The sequence below is a fragment of the Pararge aegeria genome, chromosome 6 (assembly GCF_905163445.1).
Source record: "Pararge aegeria chromosome 6, ilParAegt1.1, whole genome shotgun sequence".
In the NCBI taxonomy this organism is placed as follows: Eukaryota; Metazoa; Arthropoda; class Insecta; order Lepidoptera; family Nymphalidae; genus Pararge; species Pararge aegeria.
Window position 1 is genome coordinate 14,740,801 of NC_053185.1, and position 25,764 is coordinate 14,766,564.

Sequence of the window (25,764 nt, forward strand, 5' to 3'; positions counted from 1 at the left end):
GTTATTAGGTTTACAAAAAAACATAAACATGATTTGTATTAGTGACAACCATGAAAGAGCACACCGTACCGGCTAATTAAATTATTTTTATCTAGTTACAAAATAATTTATTTCTCAAATTTTTGTCGTGAAAAGAAACGTTAGCCATGATTAAAGGCTGGCCAACTTACAGAATACAAATATGAAAGAGAAATAAGTACTAACATAACGTGTGTATGAAAGAGAAACATTGCGAGCGTCACATCAATAGCGAATGTAAACGAAACTTTCCGAACACAACGCCATATTGTCATGTCAGTGAAGGTGGTGAAAGCACTTGCAATTTTATTTACTTGAATTGTGTGAAAATAAGCAATTTACTAAGTGATAGCGGCTTAAAATTTTAAGGTGTGTATAATACTTAATATTTTGAATACAAATAAACATCGTTCAACTTATTGAACATTAAATCAAATTCTAATGATTTGTCGGGTGTGGTATTTAGTTCATCGGACTTGGGTTCCTACTTTGTTTATTTTGTTCTAATGGCTAAATATTCTTCAATCGTTTCTATTAAACAAGGTGTAGAATGAAATGTTTATGTGTATTTCGATGCCTTTTCATACTTTTACAGACGTTCGAAAGGATTGTTTATAAATCGATACACGGCTGCGTAGAAATCAGCGTTTCATAGTTTATATTTTTATAGGCGCAGGGTGCATCGCTGCATCCGCTAAACCATGAGTTATCAGATACCATCATCACAGAGCCGTACGAGTAAGTACTCTGATTGTTTTGTTATTAAAAACTACATAATATATAAGAAGTATTGTAGAACTATTCAAAACAAGATTGTGAGTCATACTACATTATAGCAACAGGCATTTCTATCTTTTAGGTAGAAATACTTATATTTTAGACCTATGCTTTATCCCTGATTTGTAAATACTTATCTTTAACATCCTCAGCCCAGTGGTGGGCACATGTGTCTGATGTAAATCTATCTTGTTTTAACACTAAGTGGCTGAGTTAATTCAAAGTAAGCTCTAGATCAAAGTATTCACACTAGGCCCACCATGCTAATCTAATATGGTTGGGCGGCTAAAGATTCACTGTCTAAGAGTAATACTGCCTTTTCTCAACGATTCTGTTGTAAAGACCTACTTAAGAAATTTTGATTTCACTTTCTGATATTTAAATAGTGCAAGTTGAAATTGTGTTAAAACACTGTTTAACTATTGCAATGTTATGCCAAAACTACCTCAATGTGCGTTTCATCCTTTTCATTTTAAATTCATCTAATTGTGTCCCTGTGTTTCGTTAATTTTATAGAATTTTATAGTCAGATGTGTTTTTGCTTGTTACTTTTAAGTTATTTTACAATTTATGTTAGTTAACAAAAACTATGCACTAGTTACAACAAACTTCTTTAACTATTTGTTGCACCATACAGTTGCAGTTGCAGTGTACATTTTGAAACAGTATTTTTCTTTCATCACTAAAAACATGTTACCAGCCTACTACAGGGCACATGTCTCCTTTCATAATGAGAAAGGTGTAGGGCATAGAGCACCATGCTGGCAAAGTGTGGAATGGTACACTTCTCACATCTTCAAGAACATTGATTTACTTCAATATTTTCAAAGGTCTATTAACATATTGGTTGCTTTAACATTGCTTAGGTTAAATATGCACATTAAGTCTAAAGCATTAAGAGGTGAGTATGGAACTCTGTCCCTCCAAATGGAGGCCAAAGCCCTAACCAATACATGCTCAACAATATTGTAGATCAAACAGTGAGAAACAAATGCAGATTTTAACTAGTTCACACAATGTCAAAATGTCAATTGGTCTGCTAGTCTGTCATTTGCAATGCAATAACAGATTGACATTGACACTAGGCCAGAATGTCTGTAGGTTTATAGTATTTAGTCTAATTAGTTTGATGAAAATTCTCATGGTACACCTTCCAAGACTTCAATAGTAAATAAACTAAAGAGATTTTACATTACTCTTGCAAACAAATAGTTCAAAATGCAACATTAAGCTAGCTAAGTCAGTAAGTAGTTTATGTGCCATATTTGTGAGAGTTTCATCTTTATCGTACAAAATAGGATATTTATTTAGGATGGTCCATTATTGAGTTAGGAAGTTAATAGTCTGACAGGTCCTCATTTTACATGAAACTATGAATTTTTAAAACCACTCTGTGATTTACGGTCAAATAAATGAGCATTTGTCACAATCTTTATTAATTAAGAAAGAAGTTTGTAGTCTTTTATGTACTGCAGGTCACTTGAATCCGAAAACTTTGAATTCACTCTGTGATTATTGGTCAAATAGATGATTATTCCTCACATAACATATTTAAGATGTTTTTTATGTATTACAGTGACACATAGCAACTATAGTGGTTCTGATGTGCCAATGGCACCAAGCAAGGAGCAGCAGACCCTCATGTGGCAGCAGAATTCATATTTGGTGGATTCTGGTATCAACTCTGGGGCGGCCACTCAGGTTGGATTATATTTTTATAGTGATTAGGATTGGATTTTTAAGCCTTACTATCTATTTAAGCTGGAGCTTGTATGCAATTAATTAAAATTTCATAGCTATAATTTTATTACCTAGGGTCCATCTAGTTATACAATGTAAGAAAATATTATAATACCATACCAATTTTGAATTTTGACATACATAAATCAGAATAATCCATATTCCTGTGCTTCTTTTTTGAACCGGTTATAGGTCCATAATGTAGGAACCTATCAAAGATGATAAATATATAATTCTAGTTTCTAGCCACATAAATGGTCCACTAAGCAGCTAAAGGTCTCTCTCATGTTGCTTCTCATGTGGTATACATATTTAAGGTGGGAACATTTTACGCAGTATAACATTGTATTTTTTAAACCAGGTACCATCTCTCACTGGCAAGGAAGATGATGAGATGGAAGGTGATCAGCTCATGTTTGATCTGGACCAGGGTTTTGCCCAAGGATTCACTCAGGAGCAAGTGGATGGTAAGTAAATACAAATAGCAATGTACGACACTATTATTAGTAGGAGATCACAAGTCGAAATAAATTGATAATTTTAAACAGTTTACTAGTAAAATTGAAACTTATAGTCTTATATTTAGTTTGTGTCACAATTTTTAAGTAACAGGTGGAGAATTTGGTGATATTCTTTTAAAACTCTGTTAATTATAAGATTTTTTTAGTTAAATAAAAAAAAACACTATGTTAATTATTTGTGTAATTTACAGACATGAACCAGCAGCTGTCTCAAACCAGGTCCCAGCGTGTGCGCGCTGCCATGTTTCCTGAGACATTAGAAGAAGGTATTGAAATCCCCTCGACACAGCTGGATCCAGCCCAGCCCACAGCGGTGCAGCGCTTGTCCGAACCATCGCAGATGTTGAAACATGCAGTGGTCAACCTAATCAACTATCAAGATGATGCTGATTTGGCTACAAGGTTAGTATTATGCTATATTTAATTTATCTGATACATAATAGGCAAAATCAGCTTACTTAGTTATAACTAATTATTTATTCATAAAAACTATACAACCTGTATAGTTTAACAACCGTTACAGATCTTTATAGACACTGCATTAACTCATGACTCAGACAGTTATTTTAATAGCCAAAAAACACAATTAAATAAAAATGTAAACATAACCACACGAAATAACGTTCCTATGACTAGTTTTCTGTCTGTAATTATAATTAAAAAAACTTTATTGAAAATGTGAATAACAATGTTTGTTATGTATTCACTTTCAGGGCCATCCCAGAGTTGATCAAACTATTGAACGATGAGGATCAAGTGGTAGTGTCTCAAGCTGCGATGATGGTTCACCAGTTGTCAAAGAAGGAAGCCTCAAGGCATGCCATTATGAACTCACCGCAAATGGTCGCGGCTTTAGTGCGCGCAATCTCTAACAGCAATGACTTAGAGACAACTAAGGGAGCTGTTGGAACCTTGCACAACTTGTCTCACCACCGACAAGGTCTACTTGCAATCTTCAAGAGCGGTGGCATACCAGCCTTGGTTAAACTATTAAGCTCTCCAGTGGAATCTGTCCTGTTCTATGCCATAACAACCTTGCACAACCTGTTACTTCACCAGGATGGTTCTAAAATGGCTGTCCGTCTTGCTGGTGGACTGCAAAAGATGGTGGCATTACTGCAAAGGAATAATGTGAAGTTCCTGGCAATTGTGACTGATTGCCTCCAGATATTGGCATACGGAAACCAGGAGTCGAAGCTAATCATCCTTGCTTCCCAAGGTCCCATCGAGTTAGTGCGTATCATGCGTACATTTGATTATGAAAAATTGCTGTGGACCACATCAAGAGTGCTGAAGGTACAGTTTAGAATTAACATTTAAATGCCGATTTTTGCCTGCGTGTACTAATGCGTACTTCTAAAAGTAACATGCGAGTAAATCAAATGATATAGATCTTTTTTAATGACAGAAAAAATAAAATTGAATGTAAGGAACTTTCTTTCGCATTTATGATATTAGTAGATTTCTTTGAAAGTATTCTGTGTATTATATTAAGACCTAAAAAATGTTAATACAAAAATCGATTTATCTTATCCATATAACTTATTGCAAGATCACCATACTTTTTTCTGAGATGGAAAGAAAACTGCAAAAAAATCACTTCAAATAGTTTTGTGAAAGAAAGATATTCCAACAAACACTCTTTCGCATTTATAAAATGAATAAGGATTACCTAGTTTCAGTGATGAATTCAATAGAATATCCATTGAAGTATGCTGGAATCCCAAGAGCTTATTACTAGCAATATTCAAATAATAATAAATAAATATACTACGACAATACACATATTGCCAAAGTAAGCGTAGTTTGTGTTATGGGTACTAAGATAGCTGAATAATACACAAAAATACTTATAATATGCAGATAAACACCCAGACACTGAAAAACAACCATGTTCATCACACGAACATTTTCCAGTTGTGGGAATCGAACCCACGGCCTAGGACACAGAATGCAGGGTCGTTGCCCACTGCGCCAGTCGGCCGTCAAAATTGAGTTATTATAATATGACTATTATTTTCAGGTTTTGTCTGTCTGCTCAAGCAACAAACCTGCAATCGTCGAAGCAGGTGGCATGCAAGCCCTAGCTATACATCTCGGCAACCCCAGTGGACGTTTAGTCCAGAACTGTCTTTGGACTTTGAGGAATCTTTCTGATGCTGCGACTAAGGTAACGACAACAAACTACTAATTTAAAACTTAGAATAAATTACAATTCAATTTTTTTAAACAATAATGTTTCTATTTGTAAATTATGTTAACCTTAGATCTACTTTTATTATTAGGACTTTTGACTTACACCATTTTGTTGATCAATTTTAACTATCCCAAATCCTAAGAGCCCCAAATGTGCATTCAAGAGTTGCTGTATTATATAAACTACAATGTAATTATTATTTATTGACTGAACTTGTTACTGAAATTTCAATCCTTACTACATATATTATGTATAATATTTATATTTTTGTCTAGGTGGAGGGATTGGAAGGACTGCTTCAAAGCCTGGTGCAAGTGTTGGCTTCAACCGATGTTAACATCGTGACTTGTGCTGCAGGAATTCTTTCTAACTTGACCTGCAATAACCAACGTAATAAGGTAATTAATTCATCTTGCAACTTAATTCAACAGAAAATTTAATTTATAATGTTAGTCTACCTTAGATTCTCATAGAAACACTCGTGCCGTGCGAAAAAAAATCATCATCACATATTACCGGCCAACTGCAGAGCACAGGTATCCTCCCACAATGAGAAGGGGTTACGGCCGTAGTCCACCACGCTGGCCCAGTGCGGATTGGTGGACTCCACATACCTTTGAGAACATTATGTAGAACTCTCTGGCATGCAGGTTGAAGCAAGTGATATTTAATTACTTAAACGCACATAACTTAACTGGGATTCGAACTCGGCCCCCCGAAAGGGAAGTCGAGCTCCAAACCAATTCGCTATCACCGCTATTTAAACTGCCGAGAAGAACATTATTTTGATTTAATTTATCCAATTTTAACCCAAATTATAGTAATTGTATTATTTTAATACACTATTTGAGCCCCTCAAATGATACATTAAATTGTAGCGACGTAAATATTTTTGTCACTGCGTTTTGTTAAATGGTGCCAGCAGCGACTCGCCTAAAAAAAAAGCCAACCCTAAAAAAATCAATCCTACACACTTTGTCAGCTATGTCAGCTTTGTCAGTTGGTAAACTCGACAATAGTGGCTACTATATATGGTTACGGTTTCATGTTTTTTATAAATTTTAAGGTGACAGTATGCCAAGCTGGCGGTGTTGATGCTCTGGTACGCACCGTTGTTTCCGCGGGCGACCGAGAGGAGATCACTGAACCGGCCGTGTGCGCGTTACGTCACCTCACTTCGCGTCACGTCGAGAGCGAGATGGCACAAAACGCTGTCAGACTGCATTATGGATTGCCTGTAAGTGTTTAATTATCTCAGTCTAAATCATATTTCTTATTCTATTAAATTCCTGAGTAACCAGGCTAAAGTATGGGCACTGGATAATGTATACTAAAGTTACTATGATGTTCATATATTTTTTGCAGGTTCTAATTTGCATTTTAGGTTTATTGCAAGTGAATATCATGTATTTCTCTTAAACAATAATTTTACATATTAACTTACAGTGAAATCATATTGATCGAACGAATTAGCAATCATTTTAAACTTATTATTAGGTATACATATAAATTATTAAAAATCTACCCTCAGAATCATCGATATCCGTTGCAAAATGCGAAGTCGTTGCCACAGTGTAACTATAAGCGGTATTACAACTGAGATAGTATGCGATTTCTTAGTTCGCGTTTGAAAATTAAAATATAGGAAATATAATAATATAATACTTCGCAATTATAGGATTTCCTGTGAGTAAAAAAGAAGGAAATTTAAAAAAAAAAAATTGGCCATATTTAATTTTAGGACTTCTTAGTCTTATTAATTTCTTAAGTTAAGTTTTTTTGTCTGAGTAGTTTTTAACTACACTCAATACTTATAAAGGACAGGAAGAATTACACACACAGGCACACTTAATTCACATTACTTACCTACTTTGCAGTATGCTTAAAAGTTTAAGCTATTTTTTTTTCATTTTAGGTTATTGTTAAACTCCTGCAACCACCTTCACGCTGGCCGCTGGTGAAGGCAGTGGTCGGCCTAGTTCGCAACTTGGCCTTATGCCCCGCAAATCACGCCCCGTTACGCGAACACGGCGCCGTGCATCATTTGGTGCGACTCTTGTTACGCGCTTTCAACGATACTCAGCGGGTAAGTGAAAAATATTGTGGCATATACTAACTTGCCTTTTTCTAAACCAAACTGGCTAAGTGCGGATTGGCAGACTTCACAGAGACCTCTTAAGCTTCTGCAGGTTACCTCAAGATGTTTTCATTCACGGTTAAAGCTATTGATATTTTTATTCGACGGCCGATTGGCGCAGTTTGCAGCGACCCTGCTTTCTGAGTCCAAGGCAGTGGGTTCGAGTCCCACTACTGGAAAATGTTTGTGTGATGAGCATGAATGTTTTTCAGTGTCTGGGTGTTACTCTAAGTATTTATGTATATTATTTATAAAAGATATTCATCAGTCATCTAAGTACACAAGTACGCTTAAATTGGGACTAGATAGCGATGTGTGTTTTGTCTTAGTATATTTATTTATTTATTTTAATTGATTTTATTAAAAACGCACATAACTCCAAACCGATGGACATTGGGTTGGAATGGCAATCCCGCACAGGTAAATGCAGCGTTGGTCGGCCCCCGATGAGGTGGAATGACGGCATCAAACGTGTCGCTGGGAGCCGCTGGAAACAAGCGGCCCACGGTCGTGGATTTTGGAACTCCCTACAAAAGACCTATGTCCAGCAGTGGACTTCAATCGGTTGAAGTGATGATGACGCTGATAACTCCAAAAAATTTAGTTCGATCTCGGTCCCCTCGAATGAGAAATCGAAGCCTTTAAAACTAGGCTATCACACCTTCCAGTTCGATACTTGTTCCGTTCAAGTTTTAAGCCTGATTTTGTTTCAGCAACGCGGTTCTGTTACCGGCGGCGGTGGAACGGGTGGCGCGTACGCAGACGGCGTGCGTATGGAAGAGATAGTGGAAGGCGCAGTCGGGGCTTTGCACATTCTGGCGCGAGAGAGTCTCAATCGCACTCTGATCCGACAGCAGAACGTCATACCGATATTCGTGCAGCTGCTTTTCAATGAAATAGAGAACATACAAGTAAGTAAAATTTAACCCCAATAAATATTTCCTTGGAACATTACGTCGTCAGACCATTTAAGCTACTTAAACACAATTTTCATCAAAAACGAATGATCTACATATACCTTCTGTTCTGTCTACTAATACATTAGTTGGGGTCCCAAGGTGCTGGAATGGCGGCTCCGCACTGGTAAGCGCAGCGGTTGACCGCCAACGAGGTGGACAGACGACATCAAGTGCGTCACGGGAGCCGCTGGACACAAGCGGCACGAAACCGTGGAATTTGGAAGTCCCTTCAAAAGACCAGCAGTGGGCGTCTATCGGTTGATATGATGATGATGACACATTAGTTATTATTATAGATAAAAATTATGATATACAGTGATTTTTTTATTAGCTACTGTAGTATATCCGATTTACAGAAAAACTCGATGAAATATCTAAAATATACCTATTTTCACTGCACCAGAGATAAAAATTAAAACACTTAATTTCTGCATTTAAAAAATTCAAAATTAATTTATTTCAAGTAGGCCTAATATAAGCACTTTTGAAACGTCAATCATCTGTTTGTAGTGACTCTACCACCGGTTCGGAAGGCAGATTCTACCGAGAAGAGGCCGGCAAGAAACTTGGCAGTTGCTCTATTCCAATATCGTTTTACAATTTAACAATCTTTGTTCTATCTTGTGTGAGATGAAAGCGTAGCGGCTTGCTTCCAGGCAACCTTGTCATTAAGAAATTCATCAATAGTATAGTGACCTCGATGTATTAAACGAAGATTATATGAAGTACGAACGCAATTGATTGAATTGATACCGCACAGGGCCTTCTTATACATAAAATATATTTTGCTTATTTTGCTAATGAATAATCATTACATAGATTAACTGGGTCACTGTTAGTAAGCAGAAAAAGTTAAGTGTGTAAAAATGATAATATTTTCGGTCCACAGCGCGTGGCAGCCGGGGTACTCTGTGAGTTGGCCGCAGATAAAGAAGGGGCGGAAATGATAGAAGCCGAAGGTGCTACGGCTCCTCTCACTGAATTGCTGCATTCTCGTAATGAAGGTACTTATTATTTTTATACATAACTTTATTAATGGTATGATCTCGAAAGATCTAAGATGGAACTAAATACCTACTTGGAACAGAGTGCCAAGTGTTAAATTTTCTACCTTCGACTTTACTTAAGTCTAGTTACAGTACTAGGAAACCGTGCTGTCGTTTGATACCATATAAATCGAAGTTACCTTTTTCGCGATCGAATAAGTAAACGAAGGTAGAAACTGTCACACTCAGTACTCAGAACCTTTTAGTTCTCTATCTTTCAGATAATGGTCGTTTTACAAAGATAACGCCTCCCCAAAAATACGCTTATATAACCAAAATTACGTTATTAAAGTTCCAGTACTAGTTTGATTTGCCTTGCAGTCAAGTTTCCCGCCAATACGGTATTTGACTGCTTATTTAGATGTACCTTACGTAGATGCGAATGATTTATAGCAGTGATAACTTAATAAAAATTACTTTTCACAGGTTTAAAAGAATATAATAAAAACTTAAGTAAGTTTCGGTTGGAGCACTAGAGCTAGATACTTTATGATAACATGTTATTTTCCTGAATTTTACAGCTGCTGTTCCCGAATGGATAAACCGCCATATTGAGTTTGTGATGTCGTTGGCTAAACTATCAAAGCTCGTTTGTGCTGGAGAAAGAGTTTTTACCCATAATATAAATCCTCTTAAATCCCGTACATAAATCGATTGTCAGAAGAAAACGGGCATCGATATGTTTTATCAGAGTCCCGAATTAAAAACTGGTTGACCTTAATCAAAAAAACTACCAGTATCTTCATTTTAGTACTTAGTCATTATTACCATAGATATAGGTAAGACACTGTATCCTGTAACAGTTAAAACTATCGCAGGAGTCATGGCTTCACAATACTATTAATTAAAAATAATATGTAAAGTTAAAATTTTCTTTTGTTTCAACTCAACACGACATACTTTTAAGTGGCGGAATGACCGAAGGTTTTTTTTGTGTATTGTGATGCGTTTTTAAATTCCCTATCGAGTAAAATCAAGAGGTAATTCTTCCGAAAACGGTTTTAGTTTTTTGCTAGTTTAGTTGACGATGTCTTTCCCTCAACTGTACGTTCTTGTGAAGATCTCTTCACATGCCCAAAAGTCCTTAAAAAAACATTCATAATATTACAGTACGCGCGATCTAAGTTGGCTGAACTGGAATAAGTCTCTTGTGGCTGCGCAGATATCGTTTCAATGATGCGGTAGATTTTCCCCGCTAAATTTATTGCGAGCTTCTTCTAAGCTTTTGATTCGGTTTTGTCGAATACCCGTAGCTTTAGTTTTAAGTTTACAAAAGACTCAATACTGAAACAACCGACTACATTAATAAAAATAGTGGTACTAACATGGTGCAAATAAGCAAGGGCCGTGTAGCAAAAAATATCCATATATAAACTAGAACATGCGTTTTTAGGAATGGGAACCAAAGCAAATAATCGGTATTTTATTTTTTTCTAGCGTAGCGAATATCGAAATGACATCAGAGTAAAATGAATGTTATTCATAATGAACTAAAGCTCAACTTCTACAAGGGAGTAAAATGAATTTCAGAAGTACAGGATTTCAATTTCAATTGCAATTCAAATACGAGTGACATTAGGTCCATTTTACATTGACGGTACAGAGTTTGATATGCGAAAACGAATCTATTGCGAGTGAGCAAATCTTGTACCAAGGCATACCACCATTATAGCCATAAAATGAGATAGCATTATGAAAACAATCGCGCAACATGCCACATCAGCAGTTCAGGTGGCGCGAGCTAGGCTGACAAGTTCATCTATTTCTCTGAATCAACTGTACGATCATACACGATAATACTATGCCAACTATATTAAGCCACTGATTTTTCGTTTCTACTAAACGCAAGTCCAATTTATACGAGTGTTGTGTTAGTATCCTTTTTAGCTATAAAAATGATGTGCAAGCTACCGTGCTTTCGGAGACCTAGCACCAGGCCGGCCAAGTTAGATGGCGCGTTCTGTTCTGTGTGTAGATAGCAGCCCATAGTAAATAGTAATGACATTTCATTACTATAAGAACATTGAATAGTAGTAATGACAATTTCATTACTATTTACTGTCATATTTTATGAGCTGTTCGTTGCTACGTTATAGGTGTAGCGACGTACGCGGCGGCGGTGCTGTTCCGCATGTCCGAGGACAAGCCGCACGATTACAAGAAGCGGCTCTCCATGGAGCTGACTAACTCACTGTTCCGCGACGATCACCAGATGTGGCCCAACGATCTGGCCATGCAACCCGACTTGCAGGTTAGTTTTTGTAGTCAGTTCATCCTAATAAGGCTCATTTTTGGGACAGTTGGGAGTTTATAATTTCTGAATATTCTCTGGTCTGGTGGGAGGTTACCACCTTACCGACAAAGACGTGCCGCTAAGCGATTTAGTGTTCCGGGGCGATATCGCGTAGTAACCGATTAGGGATATGACTACCATACTCCCTAACAGGTTAGCCCGCCTACTCAAACATTTATGTCTACACATTTATGTGGTTATTTAAGATGCATTGTTGTCTTTGTTTTAGATTAATTCAAGCTTTTCTGGATTACAAGCCCTTATCATTTGCATATTAAATATATTTAAAAATTGTTTCCAATATTGAAGTATAAGCAATCCAGTTCATCCACCAGTTTATAAAGTTTGTTATATCTTGAGTGTCAGTTTTGATGTTTTAAATGTTCCAAAAAGTTACTTACGCGTTGTTGCGAGAAAACCTGAGACTTCACTCAATAGAATTATCTTTATGAGGAAAATATACATTTGCTTATATTTCAAGACAAGATACGCACTAATTAGGACATTCTGTGTGGTAATAAACACAATGCCTCCATTACCACGCTTAACAGCGTTTCCTAATATGCGATAGCTTTTAATGTGATTTCTTTTAAGCGTAAGATCAGACTAGGTTTCTTTTTTCTTCAGGCTATCAGGCTTGCTAGCATTTTAAATTGGCAGAGTCTTCACGACCGAGCATAAACACTATAACAGTAATATTACGTTATTGCGTGCTTATACAACGAGTACATTAAAACCGAAATAATACTTCACAGGCTAACAATGTTTGAGTAAACCACTGTCGAACACTGTGTTTGACGGCCGATTGGCGCAGTTTGCAGCGACCCTGCTTTCTGAGTCCAAGGCCGTGGGTTCGATTCCCACAACTGGAAAATGTTTGTGTGATGAGCATGAATGTTTTTCAGTGTCTGGGTGTTTATATGTATATTATAAGTATTTATGTATTATATTCATAAAAATATTCAACAGCTATCTTAGTACCCATAACACGCTTACTTCGGGGCTAGGTGGCGATGTGTGTATTGTCGTAGTATATTTATTTATTTATTTATTTACTGTCATAATTTCTACGAAAGAAATCAGATACAGCCCTAACGTCACATGCAAAATTAAAATCATGTATCACTTTTTTAGGAACGCGTTGCGTAGTGGCACTATGCAGGTCTCGGTCCTTTATCTTCAATAGGGTTGTCAAAAGTAGAGACTCCAAGTCTTTTGACATGTATTGAATTCGTTTGTATGGAAAAATAAATATGCTTCTTTTGATTTAATACTAATTAAAAGGGGATTCTTTATGAAATATATTTATGCATCCTTTAATATTTTTCGTAATTCTGTTACACGTTGTAAACGTTCCCAACAATAAGCTTTTAAATTAAGCTCTTCATATCCCTAGTTTGATCTTACGTAGAAAATATTATTGGCTTGCTTCCCAATTTTTGTTTTCGATGTGTTGATAAGATGTAACATTCGATAGGACATGCTCGGGCCCGAGCAAGGCTATGAGGGCCTGTACGGGACGCGGCCCTCCTTCCACCAGCAAGGTAAGACGTGAACACACCTGCACACTGTTTGAACGACTAACCTAACATGTAGAATGGTAAATGGCACATGCAACAGAATATGAATTTTCATTAAACACTAAATTATCTCTTCTTGGTTCTAGGAATCTATTTAACTACCACACCCTTTTCGTCACCTTTTTTGTGTAATTTTTTTTACATATACTAGTTATCAAAAGTAAATGTTATACAAAATATAGATATGATTTATGATTGAGTGGTTAAAAATTGAAGTTATGTATAAAAATAAAAGCCAATGAAAAGTGATTTTTATCACTTTTCATTGGTTGTTTAGAAAGTTCGCGGTTTTTATGCTAAAATAGTATATAAATAGATAGAATAAATAGATAGATCTGGAAAAGTTTAAAATTGCTTATCAGCGTTAGCATGCTTTAATTTGTAGTCAAATAAGACTAAAAATCTTTTTTCATCTATTAAATAACAAAAAGCATGCAAAATTGCAAAAATAATTAAAAAACTTTTTTGTCGTGTTCGGGGCCTAGAACTGAATGCCAAATTCGTTACATAGCGATTTAAGATTGTATTATACTGTCCATAATTCCATCTACATCTTGACTTTCTAAAAGATATGGAATCAGCAAAATATTTTAAGTCTGTTTTCTGTAACACTCAAATTTGATTAGTTCAAAGTGAAAGTTTATTTTACATCATTGCTTTTATAAGAAATAAACCAAAAATTTATTCTTTTGCGTGTGTTCAAAGTTATATCATTAGAAACTAACATTGTAATTAGATAGAAAAAATATTTAATTTCAATGTAAAAGTATGTTGATAGAGCACTGAAAATGGATGTTTATTGTTTTATATTGTAAGAATGTCGTAAAAATCTCTATAAATATGTTTCTCTCTTCTTTACATGCAGCTTAATCCGGGACCTATATATCACTAAACACAGGTGATGGGAATATTATTACTATGATTGTTTTGTGGTGTTCTAACTCAGTTCAGGCGCTATTTAAACACTAAAGGCCTTATCAATAAACATGGCATATCGTTGGAATACTTGCAAAGTGTTTTGTCGCGCGTTTGAAAGTTAAAGAAACACTACCGACGTTATTCCGAAGTTATGCCATGTTAATTGAGGCTCTCATGGATTCCGTTTAAAGGGCTGTCCAGTGTCCATGTTTTCAGTCTTGCGATCAGTTTAGTATTAAAGAACACAGTTGATCGTGCAGTCGTTCTTTTTGTCAAACATAATAGACAGTCATTCCGACGTATTAGGAGTAGTTTAGATAGTAGCTTTTTGAGAGCTCATCCGGGGAAGTACTACGGCCATACTTCTATCTACCGCCAAACAGCATTGCTGTGTTCCGGCCTCAAGGACGTGGTTTCTGGAGTAACTGCAGACATATGAAGCTTTTCACCGACGTCTTAGGTTGGTACACATAGTGGCACTTCGTAGGATGTAGTTCGTAGATGTTTTCATGCCCAGCGAAGCGTTGTTCTGTTCCTGGGAGATGGTTTTCGAGTTACCACCAGGTGGCCATATCTTCGCGATGCGTCAATTATTTCTACTTTATAAGGGAAAAAAAGGGATTTTCCACGACAGTATCACCGAAATCAAAAGTTTCTTATCTTTTCATATTACATATTTCGTAGTACATCACTCTTGCTAGTTGCGATACAGTTGAGATATCTCAATTAAACGGAAACCGTATGGTTAAAGAAGCGCCTTTATATATTATATTATAACGTTTTTTTGTGGTGTGATAAACGTATATTTTTTGTATTTAATTAAATTGCACGTATCTTTTTATATAGCAAGCATAACAATTGCATTGTAGCGTTGACTAACTTTGTGAAATACATCGCTTTTTTAACAACGTGTTTCGCATACATGAGTCTAGCTTTAACGATTAATTAAGTTATGATATTATGTAATTAAGTATGCCCATAACTGGTAGTAGAATTGCTAAAATATAAATAGATTTAAATTTTATTATTTCTATACAGTATGTTAGATATTCGAATCATTCATGCTTTTGAAGCCAATTAAATGGATGACTGTTGATTGCGTTACAAGTCCTCTGCTTACTTTCCCCACGCTTATCCACGTGATTGTTTTTACGTAATTTCTATTTCATGGATTTAAAATTTGCTCAAACCTCATGTACGTCGCCGTACGTACGTACGCACGTTCGTAACGACAGTACGCAGGGAATCAAATGGGCCGTTTTAAAATAAAAGTATTTTTTTTACCTGTCTGTAAACGCTCTTTTGCTTAACTTTAAAATATAATTTTTAAGAATTAAAAAATATGCCTAAACCAAACTTACACAAAGAAATGTAATGTCACCTGTTTCTCTGGGTGTCCCTTACTCTACTTCTACCATCTAACCAAACCGTCTGCCCAGCGTGATGATACTGAGCAAACCCTGCCGTTGGTAGAGGCGTTCAATCCTGCAGTGGACTGATATAGACTATTGATGTAAATAATAAAGAATATGTTTTTATTTTATTTGTTTTTTTTTTTTTTACAATTTAATACACTCTCTATTTTTATCAAAGAAGCTTCACTTTGAAAAAAAAAATGAAAAGATGGTTTACATGACAGTTTAGGCCAAAGTAGAGAAAATGCATATCATGTCCAGAACACGAGCTGATTTGACCTAACACGCTTGACGTGCTTGGGGTTGGGCTGGTTAATTGCATAAATTTATCTGTGTCACTATGCAGAGGTGGCGAAAGGTAATTTTCGTGATTTTCGCGCCTCACCGATATTCGCTTTTTTACCACTGTGACTTTTTTAAGTAAGTCTTACACGAGCACCCCCTCTAATCAATCGGATTTTTAGTATATCTAGTCTATATTACTATTCCTGTAGTGTTATTTTATATCAATAGTTTTGAACCAAATTCGTGCGAAACTTATAAATTTTTGCGTTCGTATGAATTATCAGGACAGTGATTTCGCCGCACACATCGCTCACACTTTCCGTGCACCGAATTTATAATATCTTAAATTTATCTTTCTCTCTTTCTTATATTAATAGGCTGAGTATAGACCTCTAATAGGATTTATGAGATATATGTACTAACGTAACATATTGTTTTTTTTTATAATTGTTTACAAACGAAATTAGATATGGACAAGTTCACTGGAATGCCGTTGTTAGACCATGTTTCAGTCACAGTGGTAAATGACTAAGCCATATCAGTGGTTTGGAAAACGACTTAAAGAGACATTTCCCTTACAGGCTACGATCAGATACCGATAGATTCAATGCAGGGCCTCGAGATCGGCGGAGGATTCGGAATGGACATGGACATCGGAGAAGCTGACGGCGCCGGTGCCGCATCAGCAGACTTGGCTTTTCCAGAACCGCCACTCGACAATAACAACGTCGCCGCCTGGTACGACACAGACCTTTGAATTCAACAACAGCACACCAAAATTGTTGTATAAGGCATTGTTCACATAGCAAAAATCTGACGTGCGGTCAAACGTTCTGCACCCGTAGTTAAGGTTTCTGAATGTCAGATCGGCGTCCGCGCTAACGCTTTGATTCCCACCAAGAAGATTAGTATGTTCTAAAATATTTTCTGTTAATTTGTAGAACATTTTAAGTTTTACATATCAGTGGCAGTTTTCTCACTCGAAATCACTAGGGGCTTAGAAAAAGAGTGTTAACGCGCAGTGCGTAAAGCAAAAGCTTGTCTTCGGATGGACACACGCTGTGTTAATTCTATTGAAATCAATCAGATCTCTATATTTAAAGAAAATAAATTGTTAGATCTAAAAAAGAAAAGTGAAAGGGATTCATGCCACTCTTTTAGACCAGCCAATTTAGTAACCTATGTTTAGAAATCCGTGTACTACAGAATTAGAAACAAATGTGTATTTCTAAAAGAGTTTTCGTGTGCGTGTTATTGTCTAAGTGATTTTACTTGATTTCAGCTTCCTCGCTTGTGAACTATAGTACGTATAGTGTATGAATGTCACGCGAATATGCGCGTTATGTTTTTGCCATCTGAACACAGCCTAAGAGTGTAAGACCAGGACACGAGTACAAAATAACAGTAGTGAATTCATCAAATCATTAATAGTGAATTTGATAAATGGGTTTTTAAGTACTATACTAACTTAGGAACAAAATTTCAACTAATTGCCCTCTTACGCTAAGAATGAGTTTTGTTTTAATGTACTTGACGGAGTGGTGTTTTAAGCTAGACGTTTTAAGCTAGACACATAATGTTCAAACGCTACTCTGAACTCTCGATTACTTTTATTATTACCTACATCTATATATCTCATTTGTCGATGCATTTTAATTACCTTTACAGTTGACAAAGGTGCGGGTTTTATGAAAAAAATCGTTCTTTAACATCAAATATCAGTGAAAATGCTAATTGAATCTAAATATGTATTCAATTCGTATCTGCTTTCTAAACACTGTCCACTAATGTACCAGGGCGATGAACAAATATGTGTCTACCTTAAAAATAAATAGTGCGTTAATAAGTTATTGTTGAAACGAATAAAGAATACGATTAAGTTTTTATCCAACGACTATTGTTTTGCAACTTATATAATATTAAGATCTCATGGAAATCGTTAAATCATGACATTTAACTCGCAAGAGTTTCAAATCAGAAATGTTCAATTCTGTGATATAACATTCTTTGAACATATCAAAGGCAGCTGACCTAATTTATAAATTTAATGTTTTTACTTAAATAAAACTGCATTTTTTCAGACTAACAATATATAGTATATAAATTGTATCAATAAATAATTAATATAAGTTACGATATAAAAATCAATCGCAACAAAATAGCTTTTATGTGTTCAATTAACATTTAATTGAATACATGAAAGCTATTTTGTTGCGAAATCTAGCGAAATTGCGAATCTTAGAAAGAATTGTTTACCTTCCGGTAACACAACATAGATTAACAAAAATCGCATGGTTCATAAAGGGATGTATTTCAAAGACAAATGTTAAGTTTATTGAACAATTTACAACCTATATCTTACTTTTTTATTCTGAAGGCGAAGGAATTCTTAAATATCATTGGTGCTACCCCCTGGAAAAAGTATTCGAAATTATTATTATTATTATAATAGAGAAAATCGATTGAATATTACCGCCCTGCATTGATTATATCGAGTTTTGTACGCGAACGTATGAAATGCGTGTAATCGGAGAATAGGGTATTGTTTACACTATAAGATATGACATAGGCTTTAAATTAATACTTGATAGAAAGTACGATTCATTTAATATGTACGTGCATTTATGGAGTTTGTAGTGTGTTTTTTTTAATTGGTTGATATATTTTGCTGAATGACATTTTTTTTTAAATTGAATGATGCATAAGACTGTTTGATTGCGTAAGTTATGTTTTTTATATTGGCGATTGACTGCCGTTTATGTTTATATCGAAATCATGGAATCGTTCACCTACGCTTACGTTTATCCGCTATTTACGTTTTTAACATTTATTGGTACCATTTTAAATAGAAAATGAAGTATCTGGAACTAGTTCCATCTTTTTCTGCAAGGAAAGTTGTAAAAGGGGTAGCACTTTTAGAACTATCATTTTTTTTATCTCTTTCTCTATAACTGAATTAGTATACCATTCTCCTCGTGTTCAACGTTTACAAGTAGTAAATGTAAAAGATAACACGAGGGGTCGTTTTATGCTATAAAAACGGTAGTTGCAACAAACTTTGAACTCTGAATAAGGGAAGTTAAAGTTGAAAACGGCAACAGCGTTTAAAATCGGGCATTACATGCGACGGAAGTACCATAATTCAAGCTTAAGTTACGTACGTGAATAGCGGATTGATGTAAACATAGACATTAATTCAGATATAACATGTCCTTTGAATGCAATTTAATTTTTACTGTCTCTTATAAATAAATAGATGTTTATTGCCAAAACTGTGCTAAACTTTGTAAGTTTGTCAGTCGCGCGCGCGATAAACTATAAATCCCAATCCATTTTATTTCCTGAAACTGTTTTACTATTGGCTTATATTATCGGCAACAATAATATAAATAAATTCAGCCAATAAAAAGGAATGGGATGATCGCATCAATAATTATTACAGGTTTAGTATATTACGCATTATTCATGATTTGATACAAAAATGAAAACTTTTCTTATACAGGATTACTTATGACATTTGAATTTCAGAATATTATTTTGTTTGCTCGTTTTAGTTGCCGATTAGATCATGAACAAACTAATTAACTAGGTACCTATGATTAATGTGTAGTTGATTAATTATTGTCAGTATAGTGACGTGTTTTACGGCAAACGGATGTTTTTAACCATGTAATAATCTGTAGGAATCTTTTTATTCATGTTAAGGTGCGTTTACACTATAAACTAAGTATATTTGTGCCAAAAAATAATAATTCGTTTGCATTTATTTCTCAAAAACAAATGAGGTGGATCTTTGTTATGAGTAGTTGACGCTACAATAAAGTTGATCGATTTAATTAAAACATTAACTTTAATAGTTTACTCAAGTCATTTATTTATTTATAAATTGAATAATCTTTATTCAATATTTTTGCATGCCTATCCGGGATGTTAAGGTGGCCCTTACCGGACCGATGTGTTAATTTCTAGTGTCATTCTAGTGTTAATATCCTCAAAACTAAGCAAGATATACTACACATAATGTACACCTAAATCTAAACATAAAAGTTACATTTGATTTCTAATTTATGACCCCAGTTATGAAATTTAAGCAATTCAATCAGGGGAAATTACAAAAGTATATGTTGTTAAGATTAAGGTACGGTTAACGCGATGAATGTTGGATGGTGATGCGGCCGGCTAGCGTTACCTTAAGATACCAGTGTATTATAGGTTTTTACGCACACAGTGTATACGTATCTTAACAATAATGTGTTCTATAGTAAAATAATGATATCAAAATGTTTAGGAGATGCACACTAACGTAACTACATACACGTAGAGTTAGATTAATGTAACCGTATAATTGTAAGGATTAGTATTAATTGCGTAATTCCTTTTTTTAGGGTCCTCATATATAATTTTTCTATTTGATATTTTAAGTAACTTTACCAATGTTTTTATACTAGTTCGATTATAAAGACATTGCTGAAGTAATGAGGTTTTTTGTCCATTTATGTATGGATATTAAATTAAATTTAAAAACATAATGCTTACTTTTATTTCTTTATCCCTTATTCTTCACGTTATTTTAACAGAGTGATGTCCACTGCTGGGCATACGTCTTTTGTATTTACACCACGATGTTGTGACGCTTGATAAAATTGCCTTTACACCTGGTGGGCCCTACTAATGCTGAGTTTACAAGTGTAGAATGCTATTTAAGCACCTTTGGAGATAGGACCATATTACGCCCATTGGTTCTCCCAGTTGTACATCGTCCATTTGAGCACTTTTTAAAATTGATTCATTCAAATTCAATATTTCTTTATTCATTTAGGCCTATCACAGGCACTTATAAAGCGTTCATAGGTACATATAATATGTTTACATAATTGTAAGGGGATGGTGATAACTTCGATCGTCAACTAAACACTAAGTCGTAAGTAGGCCGACGTCTACGATGCTGGCCAAGTTCTGATTGGGAATATAGTGAACACTGGCATGTAGGTATCCTCACGATATTTTCCGTCTAAGCAAGTGATATTTAATTACCCAAGCGAGAGGAAGAGAAGGACGTATCTCACAAGGCTAGGCTATCACTGTAAATTTAATTTTACATCGGTATATACAACGTTTAACCGCATTACGAAATAATGTTGAAGGTCGCATAAGTATACTTCGTAAAGAAACACCCTGTAAAAATATTAAATCAAAAGAAACATATTTATTTGTCCATACAAAAAAAATTGTATGTGTTTGCATATTACAAACATATTGAATATAAAAGACCGACACTCACATAGTACCTGCGTTACGCGACGCGTAGGTAGGTACCTAATAAAGTTAGTCACATGATTTTAATTTTGCATGTGATGTTAGGGCTGTATCTGATTTCCTTCAGTAAAAACTGGCATTTGTTTACTCAAAAACTATTAAGTTTTGGGAATCACAGATAAGCCTCATAGACATTATGATACATAATTTACCTCTTAAGCGTGTGTAGTATTATTTCGTTTTTATTTACACGTATATATCCGGTTATTTGTGTTCCGGCAAACGAGCGGTTCCTACGGGATTTATATAAAATCGAAGTTAACTTGGATGTAGGTAGTCTCGTTTCTTTAAATAAAGAACCTTAGGGTTGGCTACAATTATCTACACTTGATTGTATGGTGTTTATGGAGAAGCGTGAGTTTAAAGCAGATGATGAAAATCGAACCAAATAATTGGTATGCCAGATGTATACGGTGAGTATTTTAAAATACAGCCTTCTTAGGTAATAACAAAGCAAAGCGTTTCGTAACTAATGCAGTTCAGTGGTAAATACTGATAGGTAGGTATTCTTAACCGGCACGGTGATAGATTCACTACAAACAGACAGACTTTACGTTTTAAAAGTGCTTATAAACTAGGCTAAGGTAGGTTTGAACTCATATAGGTAATGACTATTACTTATTTTTATTTCAAGTTGCAAGTTCTTATAACATTTATTATACCTATAACGTAGATATTTTCGTTTAATGTCAATAGAAATTACGAGTAGCGATATATTCTTGCATTGTTACCACTGGCGCATTGTTCGTACCGCTAATAACAGAGTCGACACGGCGCCAATTATAAAGTTGGGGGACACCTTTCAAAATAGAACAGAATTCAAATCAAATTGCTTCGCGTTACCGGCTGGCGTACCTCCGAACTTGTCATTGATTGACGCGGTTTGCAAGGCCCGTGACAATACAATACGATTTCATTGTAACGTTGTCACGCTAACTTTGTGATGGAAAATTAAATGTTTTATTTTTTTGTAGTTACATAACACGATATGGAATCTCTAACACTTTTGACGACCAAAATTCAATTGCACATTAATCGCCGAAATGCAGCGTTTCAATTAGGTATAGGTGAGTAGGTAGGTATATAGATACTTATATCCAATCATGCATGTAAATGTACTGTGAAATCTCGCTTCGCATTTATAAACAACTACCCTCTGATCTCAACATTCACACACAACGTAGGTAGATTCTTGCGCCTCGTACCTTCCGTCAACAAAATTAAACTATAAATCATTTATTGCTGTATCAATATCACCATCAATGCTGGGCATTCTGTTGTAGTGTAGGACAAGTCTTTTGTAGTGTTCCAAAACCCACGGTCCTGGGCCGCTTGTTTCCTGCGGCTCCCTGCGACTTGATTGATGTCGTCTGTCTACCTACCAACGCTGCGTTTACCTGTACGCTCGCTATTTTTGGATGTAAGTATCTAGTCAAATATCACTAAACACGAAATATCTATGTAGTGGTGTCAAATGTATAAGCAAAAATCCGTAAAAGTATGAATGACCGACTTAAAGGATCAAATTAGTCCTTCTGTTTTTAAATTGGTTATGAAGAAAAGTAAACTTGATGAGAGTGGTTTTCTGCTGATCTTAACACCCACTTTGTAGGTAGATATATAGATATTGCGCCCTTTATCTTCAGTCCACACTACTAAACTCTGCGTCATTTCTGTATCAATATCATCACTGCTGAACATATGTCTTTTGTAGGGAGTTCCAAAATCCACGGGCCTGGGCCGCTTGACTCCAGCGGCTCCCAGCGATTTGTTTGATTTCGTCTGACTACTTCGTTGGGGGGCGACCAACACTGCGTTTACCTGTACGCCGTTTTTGGATGTAGGCAAGTAGTCGAATTTCATAAAACACGAGATACCTATGCCAAACAACAACATGCCAAATACTATGAAAATTAAGCTTCATTTGCTATGGTTTGGAAGAAATTATAAATTACACCATACAAATTCTCCTGCTTTTCGCGGACTATAGCAAATTAATCTTAATATTCATAGAATATCATGGATTTCCGCAAAGTAATGCCTGCTTCTCTCCAAACATGCCAAATTCCGTAAACGGACGAATGACTGACTTAAATAATCAAATTAGTACTTTTTCTTGTTATTGGTTATAAAGTAAAAGTAAACTTGATGAGAGGGGTTTTTTGTGTCTGCCATAGGTACCATTGTTTCCATGTGTTTCCAGTATAAGAGAGGTACGTAGGTACCTATAAAAAAATAAAGTAGAGGTAGAGTAAAAAAGTAATTCATAATCAAATAACTTGGACGGATGGGCTTCCCGTGTTGACCGTAAAAATAATGCTATCTACCCTCGACAGTGGTTTATTAAAAAGTCGTAAACCGGTGCAGGGGAGATACTGCAGCATAGATATAATGAGACTCGTAACTATTAGCTATAAACTCGCTTTGTTTTAATGGTGACTTGCATAAAATTTTTGTGTGTTGCTTTAGGGAGGAAAAATATGATAAGTATACATAGCTGGGCTCGGGCTACCTACTTACTTAAGGTTGCGTAGTTCTGCAAAGTTATGGTAATAAAAACTTACTACGACAATACATCGCCATCTAGCCCCAAAGTAAGCGTTGCTCGCGTTATAGGTACTACGGTAGCTGATGAGTATTTTTAAGAATAAAAAAATATATTATACATACCACACATATATATGTGTATTCTTTTATACACATAAATACTTATAATATACAGATAATTATTTAAAAACCTCCCTGGCGCAGCGGTAAGCGCTATGAATTTAAGTAGGAGGTCCCAGGTTCGAATCCCGGCAGGGGTAATTTGTGAATTTATAATTTCTGAATTTCCTCTGTTCTGGTGGTGGGAGGCTTTGGTCGTGACTAGTTAAATACCACACTACCGACAAAGACGTGCTGCTACGGACGCGATTTAGTGTTCCGGTGCGATGTCGCGTAGAAACCAATTAGGGGCATGATTACCATACTCTCTAACACGTTAGCCCACTGCCATCTTAGACTGCATCATCGCTTACCACCACGTAAGATTGCAGTGATGAGTTAACTTATAGTAGATTAAAAAAAAATTATCACACCCAGACACTGAAGAAAATGCATGTTCATCACACAAGCATTTTCCAGTTGTCGAAATCGAACAGCCTTGGATACAGAAAGCAGGGTCGCTGCCCACTGCGCCGACAGTGTTATATTATACTCACCGTTCCCCGCGTTTTCACCCGTTACGTTAAGTAGGTATGTCATTTATTTATTTATTTTACATCTTGTTAGTACGGCAGGGCCACTTACACTAACTAGATAGAACTACATAATACATGGATAACTATTGCTGTCATATGTCTGTCTCTTGTTGTCATATTGGTAGGTATAACCTACCTTATCTACTCGTAGACGTAGGTGAAACAAACTCGTACGTTCCGTAATATTATCTGCTAGGAGAGACTAAATATGCTGGTAAGGACAAGGTTCAACATTGTATTGATAATAAACTGTCTCTTTTTGAAAGTTAAGTATAAATGAACTTATTTAAAGATCACGTATAACGCAAATAATTATGGCCATTCCAACCAAAGATCTGTTTTTATATAAAACTTCTAGGCAAAGGCTTTTGCTTACACAAGCTACCTACTTACCTACTTAACTTAACTTACTTACTAATAATGCAAGCAAATTCCTTCTTTAGTACCAACTTAAATGAACATAATTGAAGTAAGCCGAAGTATCATACGCTTAGGTACGTAAATATAGACTCTAACATAACTAAACCGTACAATACAAGTATCGGCAAAGACGGTGACGTGACTGGCATCCCTCAAATTGTTAGCAAAGGTGAGCGCGACCTCAGACCGCAACGCAACTTCCCCGCCTCTGTACCTAGCTGCCGGCAGTTATTATGTACAATTAGGACTAGACCGCGCACTAATCTTGCACTAACTTCGTCGTGGGATGGGGATAAAATAGTTGTCTAATTGTTGTGGCGGCGACGGCAATCTTGTTACAAATAGATTCTACCGTTAGGCTCTCTTATACCTACGAGCTTCTGCCAGCTCGTTCTTTATTTTTAATACGATTATACGACTGTAAACACTCTTAAGGCCCTAATTTTCTGCTAAATTCTGTTCATGAAACATTTAATTACCGTTGAACAGTAAAAATATTAGGTAAGGTACCTACATAAAAGTATGTGTGAAATATAATAGAGTCAAAAATTACGTTAAGTACATTTTATGCTCAGTTGAAATTTTAATGGCATAGAGATCTAACCTTTTTTTATTTCGTGGGGAAATCCTCATGGATACCACCGCACCACGGGGAGGCACGGTGGTTATGTCGGACTCGTACCGGCTAAAACCCCACGGTGTTCCAATCAGTCGCATGACTAGCCGGGCCACGGGAAAGCTTTCGCACATCCGCGCCTAAATAAAGAACTAACCTTTTTTTTTTTTCTCGTGGGAAAATCCTCATCGATACCTACACCACGGGGAGGTGCAGTGGTCATGCCGTAGGACTCTTACCGACTAAAACCCCACGGTGTTGCAACTCATCGCCTGGTGACTGGG

The 25,764-nt window shown here is 35.8% G+C and overlaps 1 protein-coding gene across 3 annotated transcripts; it reads left to right on the forward strand.

Annotated features, from left to right (window-relative positions):
* Nucleotides 1-304: 304 nt before the first annotated feature.
* Nucleotides 305-20,415, forward strand: LOC120624222 (armadillo segment polarity protein). 3 transcript variants are annotated; one of them, XM_039890644.1, is made up of 16 exons: nucleotides 305-387; nucleotides 689-756; nucleotides 2,372-2,496; nucleotides 2,897-3,002; nucleotides 3,248-3,458; nucleotides 3,770-4,352; nucleotides 5,080-5,226; nucleotides 5,529-5,651; nucleotides 6,320-6,490; nucleotides 7,169-7,339; nucleotides 8,104-8,301; nucleotides 9,239-9,353; nucleotides 11,492-11,646; nucleotides 13,166-13,232; nucleotides 14,134-14,166; nucleotides 16,468-16,562. In XM_039890644.1, the coding sequence occupies exons 2-15, from the start codon at nucleotides 720-722 to the stop codon at nucleotides 14,136-14,138; spliced, it is 2,214 nt and encodes a 737-aa protein (XP_039746578.1). In that variant the 5' UTR covers nucleotides 305-387; nucleotides 689-719; the 3' UTR covers nucleotides 14,139-14,166; nucleotides 16,468-16,562. The 3 variants fall into 3 exon arrangements, with proteins under 3 accessions (XP_039746578.1, XP_039746575.1, XP_039746577.1); XM_039890641.1 differs by lacking the exon at nucleotides 14,134-14,166 and having other exon boundaries at nucleotides 16,468-20,415; XM_039890643.1 differs by lacking the exon at nucleotides 14,134-14,166 and having other exon boundaries at nucleotides 11,498-11,646; nucleotides 16,468-20,415.
* The last annotated feature ends 5,349 nt before the right edge of the window (nucleotides 20,416-25,764 follow it).

Bases quoted from the DNA above. Each gene is read 5' to 3' on its own strand.
- LOC120624222 (XM_039890641.1), top strand. From the start codon at position 720: ATGAGTTATCAGATACCATCATCACAGAGCCGTACGA. The intron at 2,497-2,896 runs GTTGGATTATAT...TTTTTAAACCAG, and splicing joins ACTCTGGGGCGGCCACTCAG to GTACCATCTCTCACTGGCAA. The intron at 3,003-3,247 runs GTAAGTAAATAC...TGTAATTTACAG, and splicing joins CACTCAGGAGCAAGTGGATG to ACATGAACCAGCAGCTGTCT.